At 38.1% G+C, this 22280-nt stretch overlaps 1 protein-coding gene across 5 annotated transcripts; it reads right to left on the bottom strand.

Annotated features, from left to right (window-relative positions):
- On the bottom strand, window positions 1–22132 carry SRSF11 (serine and arginine rich splicing factor 11). 5 transcript variants are annotated; one of them, XM_068953515.1, is made up of 13 exons: window positions 22031–22132; window positions 21753–21907; window positions 15335–15468; window positions 11230–11339; window positions 9167–9259; window positions 7630–7679; window positions 5897–6024; window positions 4817–4898; window positions 3520–3651; window positions 3035–3124; window positions 2262–2357; window positions 1436–1574; window positions 1–1329 (listed from the first exon to the last, which is right to left on the bottom strand). In XM_068953515.1, exons 2-13 carry the CDS (start codon window positions 21878–21880, stop codon window positions 1132–1134), a joined length of 1380 nt encoding a protein of 459 aa, XP_068809616.1. In that variant the 5' UTR covers window positions 21881–21907; window positions 22031–22132; the 3' UTR covers window positions 1–1131. The 5 variants fall into 5 exon arrangements, with proteins under 5 accessions (XP_068809616.1, XP_068809619.1, XP_068809617.1 ...); XM_068953518.1 differs by having other exon boundaries at window positions 1–1326; XM_068953516.1 differs by having other exon boundaries at window positions 22026–22075.
- Window positions 22133–22280: the final 148 nt, after the last annotated feature.

The following is a 22280-nucleotide window of genomic DNA, read 5'->3' as shown; positions in this document are numbered from 1 at the left end:
TAAGTTTAAGGGTTTTATTATCAAAGTTCTGTAAAACAATTTCAGAAACTGTACATCAACATGGCACAGACTGTAGCCTACTTTTGTCTTTTTACTTGCACAAAAGTAAAAGCCCTGTAATTTCTGTAACTAAGAAACAGCTTGCCTAACTACTTTGCATATAACATGGAATCACTGTGTGCATAAGATTACTACTGCAGTGACAGTAAACACAAATTTATTAGTTTATACAACTTGAGATCAAGTAAAAAGTACATTATCAAGTAGACTTGCTTTTAAAAGCATACAAAGGTCAATTTTAAAATGCACTACCCTTTTGCAATGTCTGAATGAACAAATAAAACGATCTGGATTACGGAAACTGCACAAATTAACCTTTAATCACTGGGCACTGGTCAAGCAGGGATTTTTACCTCCCAAGGCCCAAGAGAAAGAAAAGTTAGGAACCATCACGACTTGCTGCTCTTTCTTGCCTGAGATGGATTTGAACTGACAGAGTAAAAAAAGCCCTCAGAAAGGTTAGTGCATTTTAACTTTGTCAAAGCCAAACAAAACCCACCAAAAAAAAAAAAAAAGTCACGTGGCTTAAAAACAAAACAAACAAAACAGAAAACCCCTATCTATATCAGAATGCTTATTTTCAGATGTACTGTCAATTTTTGTGTAGTCACACTTAAGACCGTTAAGTAGATCCATCATATGTTGTAGGATTTTAGAACATTTAGGATGTTTCTGCCACAATCAACATGCAGTCAGTGCATTCCCTATACTGCTCTATTACTGCAATGAATCAAATTCTAGAAACACTATCATAAGTGAGCTGATTTACTAAAGGAGATCATACAACAAACAATCCATGCCTGCTGTAGATGCATGCAGCTTTTTTACTTTTGCTTGAAGCATCACCAAGTTAGTAAAAATTGCTTGGCTATGGAATCCCTTTTGGCCATAACAAGGATGGTTACCTTTCTATAAAGCTTTTGATGTGAATTAGTATCGGGAGCTTTACAAACCATTTATAGCTTAGAGCTGTATACATCTAGTTTTAGGATTAACAAGTACAGCATAAAAGAATCACACAGGAATGACACTGATGCACGTCTGCAGCTGTGTTCACTGCAAAGGCAAAATTTAGTCACTCATATCCATGTCCTCTTCATGATGATCATCCCCATTTACTTTGGACTCCCTTGCTGAATCTCCGCTTCCTTTGTCAACTGCAGACTCCTTTATTTTAGGGGAAGAAGAATCTGCCATTTTCTTCTCTTCCTTTTTCTCTTTCTCGCTGTCATATCCTTGCTCTTCTTCATCATAGTCCCTTGTGACCTGCTTTGCCGAGATAAAAATAAAGGTAAAACTTGCTTTCAAAGCCCTTGCGGATTTAAGGTTAATACTTTACTAAAAGGCACTAATTTAAACAGATTTTTAAACATACTTTCACATCTTTATCACTCTCGGATTTTCTTTCTCGATCCTTCTCTTTGTCTTTGCTTTTTTTTTTCTTGCTTGTTGACCGTTCCCTTTCATCTCTACTTCTCTCTTTGTCTTTATCCTTCTTTTTCTCCTTTTTATGTCTACAATGATAAAGTATGTTCAAGAATGAAAGATAAATTACACCATTATATAACCAGAACACAAACCATGTCCCAACTGTTACCCATAGTTCCTTAAAAAAAACCTATAGGGAGGAACAACTGCGTGTAAGATGTGCCATTTCTTTTTCGAGAATAACCAACCACCCTATTTTTTAGTTCTAGATCAACCACCACCAATTCAGAGTGAGGTCAAGGAAATGCCTTAGTCAAGAATAGCAAAACTACACTCTCTCATAAAGGAGCATCCCAAATCCCACATTTAGGATGAGGGACTCACAAGACTATTTAACCAACTTATTAACGCAGTCAGTTGCTGGCAACTGTACAGAGCCAGCAAGTTAGAAACTCTGGAAAACTCCCACACCACGTCCCCAGAATGGATCACATTTGGAGCTCCTGGGCATTAAAACAAAGAAGTTCTACGTTTGAAGCTAATTAAACTAAGATAAAAGAGGTAGCAGGCAGCAGAGATCCACTCTTTCTTTCGACAAGTCAACCTCTGGGCTAGGTATTAGGAACAAGACAAACACAGACTATCTTCAAAATAACCCCACCACGATCTTTGCTGCATTTCATATGCATACGAAATTTTCTACCCAGACACCTTTTTTTTTTTTTTTTTTTTTTTTTTTTTTTTTAAGACAAGAGGTTTATTAACATTCTGACCTTCTTGGAGATGGGGACCGGGACAATTTCCTTTTAGGAGATCTGGGTTTTTTAGGTGACCGTGTTCCACTCCTGCTTCTTCTGCGTCGTCTTTCTCTGCAGGAAAGAGAGACCAAAGCTTTATTTATGTATTTATTTTTATTAAACTACGAATACTCCTCCAAAGCCAGCACAGCTCAAAAGACAGTAAATATATACTATAATTGAAAACTGATATTTACTATTAGCAACATCGCAAAGCTAAGGCAGTTGCTGGTCAGCAGAGCGAGGTGTTTCCTATTCAACCTTCACCTTCAAGAAGGAATTGCTAGCTTAAACCCTATTAGAGACACTGATTCTTACCTCATCCTCAATAGAGACAAGACAGTTTGTTCTTGTTGTTATAACAAAACAACTCTGGAAGTGACTTTGAAAAGGACACTACACATTATGCAGACGTTTGACTTATCCAATAAATCAGAAAATGGCTTAAAAGTGACCTCAAAGCATCATGCTCTTTTTGATATATAAAAAGCAGAAACGATTCTGCAGTCCAAATAATACCTCCAAAAAATTGAAGTATATGGGGAAAAAAAAAAATCAAGCATCTTACAGACACAGGTAGAGAGAGCACATATGCACGTGTATTGTGAATGACATGTGCACAACCCAATATATCCACAATAGGATCATCCTCCTATTAAATAAGGACGTTCTTTCCATTAAGGCATCTCTTTAAAGTGCAGTAAACATGCTGGAAATATAGACTAAGAAAATTATTCAAGTTACTGTACCTGCTTGTGCTTCTAGATCGTCTAGTTGTGCTGTAGCTTTTGGGAGGAGTTTTAGAACGTTTCTTTTCTTTCTCTTCCTTCTTCTTATCCCTTTTAAAGAAATACAAATTTTAAGTTCAAGTTATTTTCAAACAGTTCAGGTAATATTACTACTCTTACTATAGAAGGAAATGAATAAAGATATGATAATTACATTGGATAGCGTATGTATTTTTTTTCTGGGCCAGTCACATATTATTAACGTAAAAGATGACAATTATCTATTAATGGGTGCTGCATCTGTTGACACTTAGGAAAACCATGTTATGTGTTCTTAGCTGACCAACTGTGCACATTTGTAGGGTAAGTATAGTAAGTATTCCTATAAAGATATTACAAGAGGTTTATTTTAAAAGAGCCGCTTGTTCATCTTGGCCTAGATTTAACAAAAAAAAAATTAAAAACTTAATTTCTGACAAGCGTAATAAATTTACAGAAGCAATTACCTAGTTTTGGATGTGCTCCTAGATCTTCTGCTTCTCTCTCTAGAGTGAGATCTTCTTCGCCTTGGACTTTTAGATCGCCTCCTGCTCCTTGACTTCGAATGGGACCTTCTCCTTGATCTGCTTCTTGATCGTCTAGCAACAATACACCGTAGGTGGGAGTTAAATATATTTAATATTTATATACCATTCAGAATCCATCTGCTCAATACTAATTGCATTGCAATGCAGCCTAATACAGAAAACTGAGCAAAGGAGTCACATTCAGTCCTCGGAGAAAACGGGAAAAAACAAACAAAAAAAAAAAGAGCACAACTGCTAGATCTGAAAAAACAAGTGATACTTAAATCAGCTGCCTTGTCATTTTCCTTGTAAGAAAACACCGGTTTTTATTGTAGAAGAAAACTGGTAAGTTGTGTGGGAGCGTGGAGAAAAAATTGGAAATGATAAAGCAAATACAAGCCAATTACTGAATATGCGAAGAGCAAAGAAATGCCAATGGGAAGACCAAAGTTAAAACAGCTTTGTCATGCACAGACCACTGGCACGCACTGTCTTAACTGGAGTTGAAGACCATTGGGATGCACTGTCTTAATTGGAGTTGACACGTCAACAACATAAATCAACCAAATTTATCTTTGTTTAGGTAGGCCAGTATCGAGATCTTTAGCCAAGATACCTGAACAGACCTTGATGTCAAGTTAAATCAAAACCTAGAAATGCCTTGAAAACTTTTGTCCCAGACACTTCACCAGGCAGAATCTGCTGCATGTACCAGAAAAACAGCCCAACAGATAAACATGTAATATTTTATATAATTTTTTGGTTTTAAAACAAATCATAATTACCGTATGGAAAGAGAGTGAAAAGAGGTTTAAGGAACTACGGGAAAATGGACAGCCTAAAACAGCTTAGGCGTTAAACAAGAGTTAGGGCTATGTAAAACTAAGACCTTCCTTCCGCTAAAGCTACCTCATAAATGAAACAAATTGCTTACAATCAGAGTCCAAACGCTGCCAGGTAAGGAAGGCATTTCAGTGGGTGTCCCATTCTTATAGTTCCTGAAGTTCTTGCTGCAATAGTTCAACCTTGCGCTATCAACGCTCCCCAACTTGTTCTACAAAGACAGGGCTAGGCCTTGAACGTTCTCACACTACTAACCCCAAATCATAGCTTTAGCTTTCTTCAAAAGGTTTGCATTTTCTCTCATGTCAGCCTTCATGAGTGAAGTAAAACTTGCAAGAAGTAATTTTGAAGGAATTGTTCCAGGCAAGTTATGTTGTTAAAGCAAAGAAACTACCTGTGCCTAGACGAAGAAGGCGTCCTCCTCCTCCTTGAGCGTGATCTTGACCTTGAATGCCTTCGTTTTTCATCTTTTTTGTCTAGAGTTAAAAACAAAAAGCATAGTAGAAAAACAAATGCTATTTTAGTATTCAAATAGACTCTATAAAGGAAAATCACTTGTGTTTCACACTACAGACAAACAGAATAAAGAAAACCTAGGGAATATTTTGACATTAGAAATTAAGCCTTATCTTCTTCTTCAAAAGATGACACAAAGAATGAACAGATGACAAAGACACATACGTGACATACATAGAAATGACATAAAATACTACGCAAAAGTAAAGAAATGGAAAACTGTCTGAAGTTTAAGTCAATGAAAAAAAAAGCTGTGGGGCAATGAAAAGTCTCATTAATATCTCAGCATCTCTGCCATTTTATGAATGGCTAAGGAGTCTCTCAGATCATTGCTCTGAGTTTCCCACAAAAAGCCTCAAACAAAGTAATCAGTGTATATTTCTGGTAATAAAAAGAACAGAAGCTCTATTCTTTCCCCTAAATGATCAAAAAGCAGCCAAACTACACTTTCCATGCTCTGGGTACATCTCATATTCTTCTCATATTTTGGGTTCGTATGACATTTGCAAATGAACTGCCACATCTTACTCTACAGAAGAAATCTACAAAATTACAAAAATACTAAATACAAAAAAGATTACTAACTTTCACAGAGAAGGAATTAAAAGAAAGGAAATCACTATCGAGAATAAATGCCACTGGACGTCAAGTGGTTAAGTCACTTGCGGTTTCCAGTGTGAGGAAGCTCAGGCATTTTGCTATCCTCAAATCAAGTCTATTTGGGGTGGGTAGGGTGAGGAGGGGTGGAGGAACAACAAGGAAAAGAACACCCAGATGATTCACTCTCTATTTCATTCTGCAGGACACTCGCATACATTCGCGATGTAGGACAATTAACTGCTTGTTAACTATAAAATAATTATAGAAAAGCGTAAAGCCAATATTTTACAGATCACTAACTGTTATCACATACTACGTCAAAACACCATCTTGAATTGAATGATTGATTTAAAATTACCTGGCTCTATAGCAGCAGAAATTAATGACTGTGCTTCTCGTACTCTTTTCATAGCTTCTTCTATTTCTTTACTGGAGGTATCCGATTTCAGACTTGGTGAAACAAGACCTGCAGCCACATGGTTCAACCTGGTAAATAAGAAAAAATTTTAGAAATTCAGCATTGTTTAATCCAAAAATTACAAGCGTACATCATCAATTTGCAGTCTAACCAAAATGACTGGTCTAAGTGAGTCAGTATCTCTGTCTGCATTTTGTCACCATTTAGATAACAGAGTTAGGAGTTATAAGTCTATGATGTGGTATCTGTGTTGAAACAGTGGAACAAGACACTAACACATAAGGCTCTTAGAATTCCAGTAAACTGTAAATAGGAAGAGAGTCCAAATTGCCTTGCACAAATATATTTCTAATGACACTTTTCAGTACATTTTTGTAAGACGCAATTTTGATTCTCGTCACCTGAAAAATCAACCTCACAGGAAACTGTATTACACTGGAGAAAGTCAGTTTCCATTTTTATAAGCCCTACTGAGAAGCCTGCAAACAATGATGAAATTTCAAGTTCAGAAGTTATCTGTTCTACAACTTGGCTTTGAAGCACATCAGGTTGACCTAATACAGCCCTGACTGATACTCATCTAGCGCATTACCTTTGATAATCACTTGAGGTTTTTTCAGTCAGTTGTGCATTTCCTGTTTACAGAAATGTCAACTTAAAATTCATTTCTCTGGCTTGCCTGTAATAGCATCCTGGGACAGTATTAAAAACAAAGATCACATAAAACTTTATAACACTAGTCTACATCAGATGGCTTTGACATAATTTTAAAACAGCCATACTGGGTTAGAAGAAAATATTTAGTTCAGTATCCCAGCTCTAGCCGCAGCTAATATATCAGCGGGGCAAGCACACACGGATAAGCTTTCCCAGTATTCTCTCCAAAGGCTCCACCAATTTGCAGCACAAGGACTTCCTGAGGCACATGTGGTTTCTTTGGATTTAGTTTTCTTTCAGTTTTTTTTTAGTTTTTTTCAGATGGACTTTTCATGTATTAATTTGTATAAACGCTTTTTTCACTGACAGAAAAACTTATCCCTCTGTTGCAATGGTATCAATAGCTTAACTATACTTGGTGTATATTAACACTAATATACACCAAGAGCTACAATTCTTCCATACTTGCTGCCTCCACGCCATACCTTTTTGAACAAAATTATCCTTTCTGTGAGTACTGAAATAAAAATTAGCAAATATTGTTCTATCTGTTACTTGTTCCTTTCTCCTTTAAGTAACAAGATACTCTGTCTTTTGTTGTCTTTTAATAGCTGTAGATTCTTTAATTATCGCCTTTAACAGCAGTTGCTGGTCTTAACTCATTCTCTACCACAGCCTTGTGATTCTGTCCTTGCAAGATGCAAGGTGCTAGCTGCATCGTTACAGTACGGACACAGAAGTGACAAACGCGAAATACGAAAAACTGAATTCCTGTCTCTGGCCAAATGAAACCCCAGAGAAGAACTGGTGTAATTCCATAGATGTAAAGCGGAACAGCCTTACTTTCCTGACCCACTTCTCCTACCGCAGGAGAGTCTGCGCAAGATCCAAGACACTAGTTTTCTCCAATCTTAACTAGACCAGGTAGGACAAAAAATGGATACTGAATCACAACAGATATCATTCCCAAGATCAAGTGTATTGCAATACAAGTATTTGTAAACACTGAAGCTTACTTTGGATCCACTGTGCTCATAAGTTTTAGTAGCTGATCTGCTGCAAGAGACTGTGAGGGGAAGGAAAAAAAAAAAAAAAAATTAAAACCATGCTGAAGGATGTTCCAGAGCATCCTTAAGACGACTACTATCTTCCTTGAACGTACCCTCAGCTCTGGCTAAGAGCAAAAAGAAAGTGCTTGCAAATAAAAAAAATCCAACAAGTTATAGGAGAAATGGTCCATCGTTCTCTTTTAAAATTTTGGAGATGCAGGCTAGGTCTTACCACCGTGTTTCGGTGTGTAAGAGCATTTTTTCCCCAAGAAAGCCAAACAGTGACCCTTTCCCAGGCAAAGATCAAAGCACTTTAAAAGAAACCCCACCAAGCTTCTGGTATTTACAAGTTATTTCTCTAGCTTTAAGAGAATATAGAGCATATTAGAGAACTAAGTTGTTTGCCCATAGGAAGCGTTCAACGTCAATTTATGAACAATAACTAAATTCTTCTTTTCTTCAAAAACATTTTACAGCTCTCAGGAAAATCCCAACATTATTTCAATTAGCCACTTGTCAGACCAATATATTAACTAGCCAAACGCCCACTCTCCAGTAATTTTCGTTCCAACAGAGGCAGCCATTTGTTGATCTACCCAAATACATCGGTACTATCGCAGTCAATTGGCTTAATGGATAAAGAAAATATCATATCATCATATCAGATTTATATCTTTCTAATATGTACTTACTGCTTAATTTTTTCATTTGTTATTATCATAATTATTTACTTTTGTTACAATACCCAACACGCATAGAGTATTGAATAGCAAATGATGGATTTCCTAACATCGCATTAAATTATAATTACTTCTGGTATCTATAAAACATGCCGCTTGTACAATATTTGATTGTTATATCTTAAACATTAACACAATATTCTACTCACTATTTCTTATTTCTAAAGTCTTTCTTTTCAGTTTTAAATAGTTTACAGTCTAACAAAGCTTTCTCAGTATTTTCTAAATCTACTAAATGAAAAAGCCAACCTTAACTTCTTCCTGTAAATACAAGATACATTCATACCTTGGTAATGACACATTTCAAATATGTCACTGTTAGTCCCAAATTGTCTTCTCTATCGTTTTGGCATTTGATTTGGTTCTAGTACAGACACTACTCATTCCAAAGAAGCGCTCAGAGAAAAAAATTAACCACTGAATTTTTAGACAGTGGTTGTTGAATTGATATAAATGAAAATGACTATTAAATTAGAGATGATTAAAAAAAAAGGGCTTGTTTGAACCCACTGTGCCAAGACACAAATACTGTATTGCATAACAACTGGAAGAAGTTTAAAGAACCAACAGCCTACCAAACTATGTTGAGCCAAGCCTTTCCTAAAGTGATGTTTTATAACACTTGTTCAAGCCTAACAACAATAAGTTCCACGTCTTTAGTCTGTGATTAAATATACCGGTGAAAACAAAAAGCATCATGAATCCTAGTCATTCTACATGTGTGCTAAGGACAATAAAGTAAAAATGTTAAATGTATTATATACCTGAGAGTTTAAGTTTGCTCCAGGAAGCCCAAGAGCAGCTAGGGCAGGATCAAGAGCAGGAGCTCCTAAAGCAGCTAAAGGAACAGCACCAATCTGTAACATACAAAGATAACAGTTAGACAAAGCCATACTTAATTAGTAAAATTATTGACAAAATAATTCATAAAAAGCTATAAGAACAAGATTCCCAGGCATTACATGTGGGGAAATTTGAACTGGGTTTTACTGGAAACTTATTATAATAAGGTCAGTAAATGTATTTTAACTTTCCTTATTCATGTATTTCAAGGCTTGGTATATGAAAGATTTTTTTCTATAAATATTCTAATATAACACTCTTTTCCCTCACTCAGCATCCCAAAAGGCAGGAAAAACAGAGAGAAGGGAGGAAAAAAGGAATGTTTTCTAATACATTCCAGAAATTGTTTAAAACGGAATTCTGCTCCAGAGTTGCAATGAAAAGTCATTATAAGGCTCTGAGCCAATTACCTCATATCTAAGTCAATTTAGGATTTGAAATTAATACATTTCCTGTTAAAAGACAGTAAATCATTACATTTCTGTATGTCTCTCAAATTTGATTAAAACTGGCCAACGGGTTGAAAAAGCTACTAGGAGAATAAATAAGCAGGATGATAGCGTAAGTCTGAATTCCTTAAGAAATGAATCTAGCAGCCTCATAAGAGAACTTCATTTTCTGGCCATTCAAGTGAGATGACTAATACACTGGAACAAATCTACTAACAAAACATATGATTTTATGAGCACATACACGCATCTAACGGTTTAGTGTTACGAAAGGTCTTGCTCCGACTTCCTTAATTCTCACCACCTCCCTTCTGGCTGCAATGATGTTTGTGGGACTCCCCTGTCAACAAATTCAACTCACTAAGCTATCAGAAAATGCATTTTTGTGCTGTTCGCACCCAGTTAACATATTGGTTCACAAAAGGATCTGATGAGCTCCAGAGCCAGCATAAAATAAGAGGCAGGAGCATGTGGCCTAGAACAAGGGAGCAGGACCTTCCACTTTCTGGCAATGAGGAGTTCTTCAGTTAACTCACCTTTCTCTTGAAACCGTACAGGCCGTCTCCCTGCAGTCTCCAAAAAAGTCACATTCCCACATACTGATTTCATAAACAGAAACCAGAATTCTAAAATGTTTTTACCGAGTTAGATGCCCAACTTACTTTAATAATCAAAGAGAGCTGCAAAATAAGCTTATGAGATGCCTTTGAGAAATCACCATCCACAATTTCCTGTACAATCACATAAAGTGGATGTGTTGAATAAATTCTAAAATTAAGTGGGCTGGGATTCAGATTGAACCAACTTAATTTTAGTTCTGTCAACAACCATTTCCGAGAATGTATATATACACTTGGTTTTTTGGGAAAAATAAATCATGCAAACATAATAGAAGCTGCACAAAGTGCTAAGCACAAGCTGAAGAAGTAGATCTGAGAGCAGCAGAAATAATGAAGCCTAATTCTTACTAATTTGCCTCTTTCACTTTGATTCTCTGTTCTCTAATATGATGTATCCTGACTGAAACTTCTTCCATACTGAGTTATTCTAACTGTCCATCTTCCACATGGATTCTTGTGTATTTAGACATAGAGTGAATACATGCTGCATTTTTTCCCACTCAGTTGGAATACTAATGGTGCGTATCTCTCCACAGCATGCCTTTTTCTTGAACGTCAGGAATTTAAGATCTTTGAGATCTCTACTATTCAATCAAATCTGGCTGAAAGTTTCCAATAGAAAAAAAAAAAAAGAGGGATATGAGAGATAAAACACTGAGGCCACAAGATAGCAGAAGTGCCGTAATAGGGAAAGTATTATAGAAGTATTCTATCTAGCAATTTATCACCATTATGCCAAAAATCATACCAGACATCTGTAACAACACAATCCATCAAGGTATAGAAACTAAAACATTCCATTAGTCAGCATTAGTACATCAATCTGTTTATCCTGAAAGCAGCAACAAAAAGCATAGAATGTAACAGAACACATCTAATAGTTTCCCTTCACTCTGGTCTAACCGGAATGCCTACCTGAGAGAGTGGGTTCGGAGTAGGCAGGAGTCCACCTCCAGGCAGCAGACCTGCCACAGCATTAGCTGGTGCCAAGAGAGACAAAGCCTTAGTCTCATCAGGAATAACTCCTGCAGAGAAACAGCCTTGCATTAGAATGCATTCTGTCCCAAAGGCAGAAAATACACAAATACACCCAGAAAATGTCTCCCTGATACACCACCTGAGTTTGTTGAAAGTACTTATGTTGGCTAAAATACAAAGCTTGATGTCTATTAATATTTATCATTAAATTTTTTGTCAGAATGAAACTTCAATGTGTGAAAATTTGACTGTTCCTTTTTCTCTACAAATGGTTAAGTTTCTAGAGCAAAAAAATAGCACAATACACACTACTTTTTTGTTAACACTGCCAAGATTTCATCACCTGTACTCGATTTTTAAGTCATGAACCAAACGTAAGCAAGCACAGTCGGTTCTCCAGGGGTGTGCTCTCAACTTTCAAAAGCTGTTTTATGAACAACGACTCGTGTCGGCTGCTTCACTATAAAGCACACAGAAAAATCAAGATACACAAGACAAAAAAAGTTTGATTTAGGGGTTAATAATATGGTACAGTTCACTATGTTTTCTTTTACACCTACCATACAAACTTTGTAAAAATTAAGAGAAGGTATGGAAATATTTTTTGTTGAATCAAGCGTAGGGCTTTTGCTGACTTGTCAAATGAAAATGAAAGTCTCTGCAGATCTTCAAATACACGCTGTGTTTGTGTGTCTGTGGGTGGATGGGTGCATACAGACAGTATACTGTGGCACATTCCTTACCTGTGCAGTAAAATGCATACGTTCCAATATGTGCCATGCTTATTGTACCAAGAATGCTGCTATTTACTGCCATTTCAGAAGAAACTTCTGGCCCAAAATCTTGCAGCCAACTAAGACGAGTGTCTTATTTTACTGCCTGTTCTGCACGTACAACAATTTTAAGGGTCCTACTATGAAACAAGTACTTAGGTAGGTATTTTTAATTCTATCCAACAGCAAAAGCCCTATACAGATGGATTAATTTGTTAATGTGCCCAAGCCCCCAAAATGAGAGTTCAATAAAACAATTTTACTATATATTTGCAAATACCAGTAGTGTTTCTGTAATACATATTAAGAAACTGCATCTCATCATAAAACATACAATATGTACAGGGCACTTAAGAGAAACTGGATAAGCTGCAGAAGAAAACTGTTGGGTGGTATTTTCAGCAGGGCCTGGTATATAGTTCAGGCTGAACCAGGGAAAAGAACTGTAAAACACAACAACAAAAAAGAAAAACCACTGTTAAATAAAGGTAATGGTTCCTTCCACCTATACTGAGAAGTGCCGATAATATAAACAAATGTATAATACACAGCACTGTTATCTTGCTTGTGTCATTGAGCTGTCATCAATTTAGATACCAAAAGTTATGGAGGGAGAGGGGGGGAAAAAGGTCATTTAGATAAAGGGCATTAATGCATCAATATATTAACATACCTACAGAGATTATGGGGTAATTTTGCATGCAAAATTATGTCTCAGAGGATATTTATAAATTATATCTAAACATTTCAAATTAGTGCAACTACAACATTTCTGGCATCTAAATACAAATCCTCAGACTTATCTTGAGACACCTCACAGAAGATCTGCATCCATTAAAAAAAAAATCATGCATCTGATCCTCTATTTTTTAAAAAAAGTATTTAGAAATAAATAAACTACAACTTTAAAAAAAGCAATGAGGCCCCTCACCAGTTAATTTTCATGCGTCAAGAGTTTTTTTTACTGCTGCTTTGTTAGAACCATGAAATACTGCATGAATGTGTAGAAATGAAAGAAAAAGAAACAGACAAAAAGAAACAAACATTAACCAAAGAACCTAGATAACCCCCCACAGCCATCTTTAAGATCAGAGTTCCTTCCAAATCTAGGAATATCACAGTGAAAAATTACAATTAATACTAAACCTTACCGTAGACTTTGTGTATAGTTCTATAACACAAAGCAACAGCCAACATCAAAATGTCTGTGTATGCTAAAACTGGAGTACGCTTGTGATATAGGGGATAATTACTGCACTAAACAGATAATAAACATTTACTTTAGCGACAGGCAACATTAATACAGAATTATCACAATAGAAAATAAAAGATAAACGGGCCCAGTTCAGCACAGTAGTTAAGCATACGCCTGGCTTTAAGCACACGAGCAATTTCATTACGGTTTTAAGAATCTTGCTGTATTGTGCTTAAATAACTTGTTGAATTGGGACCCTGGCAATATGTTTTTGGAGGAAAAATTATACTCCAGTTCAGGGACAAATGCAGAGAATATTATTACAAAATCAGGGGGCATAACTTTATTGGCAAAACATATCTGTTGCGATATGCCATATCATTATGCCAAAAATATCACCATTCTTAATCACCAGAACACCACAAGAAACAGCCCATGAGGAACTCCTTCATTTAAACAGGCCCATTAGAATAAACTACTGTATTACACTTTATCTTTCCACGTTCTGAACCAAAACTACTGGGCAGGTTTCTCTGTGTGCCAGATTTATCCACCATCAAGCATAACGGACAAAGTCAGACTGGCCAAGAGAAAATTGTTTTATTCTCAAAGTTAAACACCAATGTTCTTAAGTATGGGCCATGGAGAGTATTTCAGTACTAACTAAGATGGACTGTTACTATACCATGCTTTAATGCAAAGATTAGGATAAGGTGCTTTTTAGCTATGCTATTATACCTAAACTAGTGAAAGCAGAAGCAATAACAATAATTTCAGAATGCGCTCTGTACTCTCAAAAAAGTATCACGTCTCAATCACTGGTCATGCTGCACATTCTTGAATTCCTTAAATAAACTACATTTTCATATCTTTTAGATTTAAGGAATACACATCTAAGACAGCTCCCAAGGCCTCAAAAGAGAGCCTATAGCATTACAATGTCTTGATAAAAGGTCTGAACCAAGACCGTCTATCAAATTTATTATTGGAGTATGACTAAATCTGCAGAGGTTTTATTTAATTCACATGATTTAAGAAAATCCATGATTTCAGAAGTAAACCAAGAAATAGTACAGTGGAAATAAATTACTTATAAAGCAAGTCTAGAAGAGTTTAATAAGACTTCTGTAAGAAGTGTTGTCTTCTCAGCAGATTGTTTTTAAGGTAAGTTCCAAAAACCCTGCTCATTGCCTTTCAAATTACTGTAACACCCTAAAATGTAAAAATAAAAAGAAGAAGAGAAAATGTAGTTAACAAGTGGTTACACCAGGAAAACACTTGGGGACTTGAGTGCTTGCTGGCCTTTAGTTAATGTCTAGAATCCCCTGTAGCTGCAGAGGACCCACTGTTTTTCAGTCATCTGGAAGGGCTTTGCATTTGCCTTCTCCACTACAAAAATCACACACACAAATAACAGAGAGAAGAGTTTATTATTTAGTGAAATTCTATAAAATATAGCAAGGCTGAACAAGAAAACTTGGAATAAAAACTAATACCAGTGCCCATTTGGCACCTCTTGGAAGATCTCACTTTGAAATTAAACCACAATTATTCAAACCCTTGGTATACTGGACTTCACTATGAGAGCGAGTGCTTTTTCAGAGAAGTTCTCAACTAAATGAAGTGGCAGCATATCTCAAAGCAATGTTACTCTGCTCTCCCATGCACTCTCACAGAGAGAGAAACAACTCTCATAAAGAGATTTAGGCATATGTGAAAACGGCAAACACTTCATCCTTAAGGTAAAATTTCCTTGAAATATTGACCTGTTTGCGTAAGTCTGTTTAGGAAAACGTCTCATTGAGGTTAATAAAGAGCATAATTTGCAAATAATTCTAACTAGAGTATTTATATTCTAAACTTAAGACACACGTAAGAACAGTAAGAGGTGAACTTTCCACTTTCATTCAGTGTCACTAATATTTAATCCACAGGCCAATGGCAATATACCAAGGGTTTCAAAATGTTAATATCTCGTATGTTTTACATTCTACTGAGCCTCATTCTAGTGAACTATACTGGAATAAAATGCCATCATCCGGTGGCTTCATAGGCCATTAAACAATTCACAAACCTTCTGCATATGGTACGACTATCAACGCTCTGTCAACGAACACAGTGTTTGTCAGATGCTGGGCCACAACTGCCGAGTCAGGATCATGGAACTTTACAAAACAGACACGTGACGAAACAGGCAAAGGAGAATCACTAGAAAAGAAAGAAAAAATTAATTAGATGGAAGCAAGTTTAACAGTTTCAAACTTATTTTCAAACTCTTACCATCTCTCCTTTTTCACTGAACTAGGAAGTCATGTATTTGACTACGGTGTGCTTCTTTATGTAAGAATATGATTTCAGCTTTTCTGTCAAACATCAGTTTTCATGACCATGGATATGAAATTGCACTGAATGAAGCCGCTTTCCCGTAAAGTGACAGGACTAGTTTTATTGCCTCATTTATAACTGGAAATGAACTCTAAACTCTATTACGAATAATATATCTATGACCAGTCACCAAAGTGCAAATTAGTTTGCATGTCCTTGCTGTGAGAAGGGAAGGAGGCAAAGAAAATTTTGCTCAAGAAATACAAAGAATAACCAACTACATATACCATGTAAGTTCACAAAAATGGTAATTCTACACCCTCTGCTTTAGGCTCTAAATCGTTTTTTAAGATAAATTATGAAATGAAGAGGGTAACGATTAAAAGACCACCACGATTTTATTGTTTATAGAATTTCATGAGAAATTCATACAATTTCAGGAACCCTTCTAGGCCAAACTTCATCGTGCTTCTTTTCTTGGCCAAACGCTCATACAAATATAAATGGGTATGTTCATTTTGAAAGGATGTAAATTGCTAAACATATATTTATCATGCAGTAGTAACAGAACTAATCACAAAGAAATTCAAGAAGCTCATGTAGGCAATGCTACAGTTTAAATCTCACTAGTGAAAGGTTTCTAAACAAACAATGAGTAAATCTCAACCTCTATGGATAGGTCCATATCTACCCCACAGCTCAAAATGAGCATCTGTCAGCAGGGCTATGTAACAATTACTGGACAAAAAAAATCCAAAAAGAGAACGTGGATGTTTTGAGCAATTCTATAGAACATAAATGTCTACTTCCTATTACAACAGGAAAGAATTGTAGGCTGTACAAATCTTAAAAAAAAAAAAAAGAAAAAAAAAGCAGTGGCAGAAACAAATTGGTAAAGGTCCAGAACAGGTTTCAAAATTTCATATATCCTGAAAATGGTGCAGGTTTTGCTTTAATCAGAGGTATAAACTACAAGATAGCATGAGAAACTTATGCAGATGCATCTGTGCAGCAGATGATTTAGGGGCCCAGAGCAAGCACTGAAAGTAGTAACAAGTCCCTAAAAACATAATGCCTAAACAAGGCCTAGGTACTTGTGCTGTTCAGTTCTGCCCTCAAATAACGAGGTATAAAACAGCCAAAAAAGCCAGCTCCGAAAAACATTCACTAATTCTAGGTGACAACGGCCTACCTTTACCAATTGGATATGCAAGAACAGTTTACAAGACTAGTTCTTCAAAATGCCTCCCACTGCCAAACTGATTTTATCCAGGTTGAAGAAAACTGACTAAGTCTTTAAGTACTGAAAGAGCAGAGTTGTCGGAATTCAGGAGAAAGGAGTCTTTCACATCAGCTAGAAAGATGTCTAGCATCTATTTACGTTAGTGCACATGCTCAAAACCACCTAATCTTAACCACCACCAAGTATAGGCTCAGTCCAACATGCAAGTTACATAAAGTCAAGGACTGTCTTAAATGCATATCAGGCTACATTTTAACACACTTTACATTTAATCTGATGTTAGAAACTAGATTTGGAGCCAGCACACTGCAGCTTTTATAACTGTTAAAACCCGAAATACCCACTCCATTCAACATCTTGCAGATCTAATAAAAAGGAAAGGGATATCGTGGAGAGTCTTACTGAGATACAAATGAGATAATTGCTTCGATTTTCTTTATCTATTAAATACGTAGTAGCTTTTCAAAACAGTGCATTTTCTTAACTTTTTGGGTTAAGAAACCAGAAGCCCTGGCAGATAACGTTCAACAAAAGTCACAGTAAATAAAAAAGTAAGGGCGGAAATCAAGGAATTACAGCATTTGTGAATGGTATACTAACCTAAGTTACAAAAAAAAAAAAAAAGGCAATTTATTGATAAGCACAGTACAGTCTTCTCAAACTTAAACTTAAAATGGCTGTGATAACATGGGAACATGAAACAGAGTACATGCCATTCACACATATGCATCACAAAACATTTTAAGTACCACCATGTACAGAACAGTACAACTGGCTAAATCTACAAAGAGAATTAAAATACAATACATAAGGCTATTCCTCATGCTGACATTTAATATAAACTGGTATATTTTATTTTTAACACTGTATTTCCAATCCCTCATAAATCCAAGCTGTGACCGAGCAGAGTTCTTCAAGAACAGAACGTTCACACAGCTACCAACAAAAGCACATTTTAGTTCATTATAGAGAATGAAAAAAAATCAGTAATTCTCTCTCAGGCACCACACCAAAGAAAGCTGAGAGAAATGATGATTTACTATGGTTGGTATCTGAACAATGAACCAACTATGAAATGTAGCAGGTAAATAGGGCAATCCAATCTTCATGTATCTCATAACTGCTAAAAACTCCCTTCACCAAAGTTCCCTCATATTGCAGCCCATATCTTAAAACATTAAATATGTATTTTGAAAAGATATTTCTACCACTTAAACAAACACTATTTTTGATTTTAAAAAAAAATCAGACTAGAGTTCACAGGTTGGCCATGCAACAGATGTTCTTCAACACTAGCTTGCTCAGTGGTGTGGGGAGAAACAGGGACCCCCCACCACCACACTCTTCACTCTGAAACAGAAGTTGCCACCCTTTTCTCAACAGACCGGCTACCAGCAGCAACTGCAAACAAACTTGGTATTCTGATAGAATCCCTGTATAATGCTCGTCCGCAATCATTACAGAGAAGGTAGATGATCTTGCCAATTACTAAGTCATCTAAAATATGAAAATGTATTTTTATTGAGGTAAGTTCCTAATTTTACCAAACTTTAACTCTGTAGTTTGAATTTTCCATCAGGCGTGCTTTTTTCTAGGTGAAGTTTTGTATCCATGAACACTTGAATGGATGATACATTTCTAAGAACATATCAGAGAACACACTGGTTTCCCTATTAAATTCCAGTAACAGTCCCTTCATTTCCAAGTTTTGCAGCAGAAGCTCCAGTTTTGATGCAAATGCTAACTTGACAGTGATACAACTTCGGCTATGCTCAGAAAAATCTTCCCAAACACAGTCAAGTTCTAAAACCATCTTAAAACTTAAGTTTTCATATGTTAAACAGAATATGCCGAAATCTAAATGTGATCAGCTTCTATAACATTTTTATTACAAGCACTTCCCAGATGTCCATGCCCTCTACTTTTCCGTTTTGCCCACCATGGAGGATGAAGCTACATGAACTATAATAGAGGCAAGAACCAGGCAATGGAGTTGGGGGAAAGTGGACTCAGAATTGAATCTAGGGCTGAAGGGTGGGGAGGGAAGATGGGGGGGGGGGAAAAAAAAACACAGAAAGAGATATAATTGGCTGTGGATTAAAGATATGTAATGTGAAGCTGAGGTATACATAAAACCTGCAATGGCTGATTAAATAAACTGGGATAGGGAGACGGACAAGAGGAGAGAAACAGAAACACAGAGAAGCTCATGAAGTCCAGACTTGGAAGCCCATGAGGATACTGAACTTTAACAGGGGATACCAGAATCAGGGTGACAAACAGAGAGAAAGATCAAATAAGGAGGCAGAGCAATGCAAAGCAAAAAAGAATCTCAGTGCAATCAAGGACATAAAGAGATTCAGATTAGGGAGAGAATTTACATATTACACTTTATATCACGTATCCCCTAAAACGGATGAACAGCATGGGAAGGGAAGAGTCAGGAGTAGAAGTCTGAAGGAGAGGGAATGGAAAAGCCTTAAGAAGAAACAGATGAAAGAAACTGTCCCTATTAGAAAACGTACCCCTCTTTGGTGTGAAATGAAACTGGAGACCCAGAAACATCCCTGCAATTTGTAAGCACCTGTGAAACCTATGGACGCAGCAAACTACTGCCCTCTGGCGCCACATCCCAGCAGGGACCTGCCGACATCAGACCCCTGCGCACCTCTGCGGAGACCTGCAGCGGGTCTAAAGGAGCCAGAGCCCTTGGGAATCTCTGCAGAAACACCAACACAGAGGAAATGGCACTAAACCTCCTTAAAATAGTAAGTAAAGTTACTACCCTCAGAAAGTGCCAGTCCTAATTTCAACTGCATCACCTTTATTATATTTAAACTGCACATACAGTTTTAAATAATTATACGCTATTTTCCCACCAGACCAGCATTTTACAATGACGACAAATTATACTGTTCATTTCAGCACCTATCCAATATTTCCTCCACGTTCTGTGCATGACCTACTTAGTTACACTGTATTTCCTGTTTTGCCTTAATTCATTCAGTGGCTTTTGTATAGCTCTAACTCTACTACAGATTTTCATTTTTTTGTAAATACTAATTAATCTTCACAATATCCCTACAGGACGCATTACCCTCCTCTTTCATTTAGGGATTTGAGCCAAAAAAGAAACGTATGCCAAATGTTTTCACTATTTTTAAGCTGTCCAACTTGAGTTATCTGATACCTGTGTTACTCAAGTTGTTTGTTTCATGTTGCATCACCCTCATTCGACACACAGCCTTCACTGAAGGCAGTTGTAAAGGCAGTTACTATTTCTCTATACTGAGGAACCGACCCAGCTGAAACCACATGAATATCAGTGCCAGACCAAAGGAGGCAGAAGCAAGCAGTCAAATACAGGACCCTGCCCTTTTGGCAGAGGCGTAAACCTATGCCACAACACAAAGGAAGAACCTTGCCTTAAAGACTATTATCTACTAGTATCAAACATTATAGATACAAAGATGCAACCCAGTTCTCCATGAAAACCATCTCCTGTCTTTTTACAACCCAATTCTACAGAAAAGAAAAAAAAAAAATCAATCACAAGCTTTTCTCCAACGCATACCCCAAGGTAGGCCCATCAGCTGTATGGTGCAAAGTCCTATGGGGCCAGTACTTCATGATACATTTCTGCAGAGGAGCTAAATTAAGCTTGCACAGATAATCTCAAGTACGGTAAAAAGAGAGTTGCAAGGTTGGGTTTTTTTTTCCAGCACTTCATTCAGAAATCACAAAAGTGATCTTTTAACACATTAGTTAATATATATCTAAAACAGTACAAAGTTTCAGAAACAGAATTTACCTGTAATAATCTACCTAAAAATTGGAGAAAATGAAATATGGAGCAGCACATCACATAAAATGCATTTGTTTAAAGGTGTTTCAGTTTGTTGGCTGCTAAGCATTAACGATTTTGCCATTTATGTACAGTAATCCCAGACGTTAACACCACAAACATGCATGTTAGGTACTATCCCTCCAGTTTCAGTTCCATATGCATTCCATTTTATTTTACATTTTAATTCCCAACATGAAATTGCCAACAGCCTTTCCCAAACAAGAAACAGCAAGAACACCAGAAAAACTGTTTGAGTTTGCATTCATAACCAACTGACAGGATGGCAAAATTTTCCTTTTTTTGTGCCAATAGGTATTGGAAAAATGAAAGATGAAAAAAAATGCTTTGTGATAGCTCTTCTTTTTCTAAGATAACAAAATCTGAATAATCTTACACGTTATACGTAACTAGAAAAACCAACAAAATCAGATTCAGATCAAGTTCATTCATCAGAGTATTGTAAAAAAGCTTTTTCCCCACTGTATATGCAAAAACTTAACATATGATCACGAAGTCCTATAAAGCAAATCAAAGTAACACGGCCAAAATCAGTGTGAACCCCTAACTGACTCAAAACAAACGTGCATTATTTGTGTATCAATGATTAAGTGGCCACGTTGCTGAGAGAACACATATTCGTAGAGAACACATATTTTCACTAAAAAGACCTCGTTTGAAGGCCAGCTTTCTAAAATCTGCCCACAGGTCTGGCAGGCAGGCAGACAGGCCTACACCAAACAGCTCCTACGGAATTAGGTGCACTTGACAGCGGGACTCCCTGCAGATGCCCTATATCACTGCCTTTTCCCACATCGCTGCTTAACGCAACTACGTGAACAACTATCGCTAATTGCAACCGGCGCCCGCGAGGCCACGGCCGCGGCTCCGTCCGAGGCGGCCAGCGGCAACCCCGCTGCCTCCCGGCGGGGCGGGACCCCCGGCCGCGCGGGGGCGGCCTGCGGCCTAGCAGGCCTCGGCGCGGCGGGAGGCGGGCCGCGGCCGCGGCCGGGCGGGGGAGGGGGCGGGGAGGAGGCGGAAGGGCCGGCGGCGGGCGCCGGCGAGGCGGCCGGCACTCACTCGGGGGGGAAGAGGCGCAGCTCCTCGATCTTTCCCAGGAAGCCGAAGAGCGTCCGCATCTGCTCGGAGCTGGCGCTGGGGGAGACGTTGGTGACCTGGATCACGTCGGTGCCGCTGCTGGAAGCCATCGCGCCGCGCCGCCGCCCGCTCCGGTGCTACAAACACATAGGGGGGAGGGGGGAGAGCGCGTTAGGGACGGGCCAGGCTCCGGCCGCGCCGCTCGGCCGCCCCCGGCCGCGCACCGACCGCCGCCGCGCACCGACCGCCACTCGCCTCACCAGCCTGCCTGGGCCGCAGTATCCCACAATCCCCCGCCGCCGCCCCCCGCGCAGGCGCAGTGCGCAGCCTGGCGGGCCCGCGCATGCGCGCGCCCCCTGCCCCGCCCGGGCGCGCGCGGCCACGGCGCACGCGCAGCCTGGCCCCGCTGGCGGGCAGAGGGGAGCGCTCCGCCTCGGCGCACGCGTAGTGCCCGCGCCGCCTGCGCGGAAGGCGCTGCGCATGCGCAGAGCGGGGGGGGGCGGTGCCGGA

This window comes from Struthio camelus, chromosome 8, assembly GCF_040807025.1.
Source record: "Struthio camelus isolate bStrCam1 chromosome 8, bStrCam1.hap1, whole genome shotgun sequence".
In the NCBI taxonomy this organism is placed as follows: Eukaryota; Metazoa; Chordata; class Aves; order Struthioniformes; family Struthionidae; genus Struthio; species Struthio camelus.
This window is presented reverse-complemented; position numbering and strand designations above follow the sequence as displayed.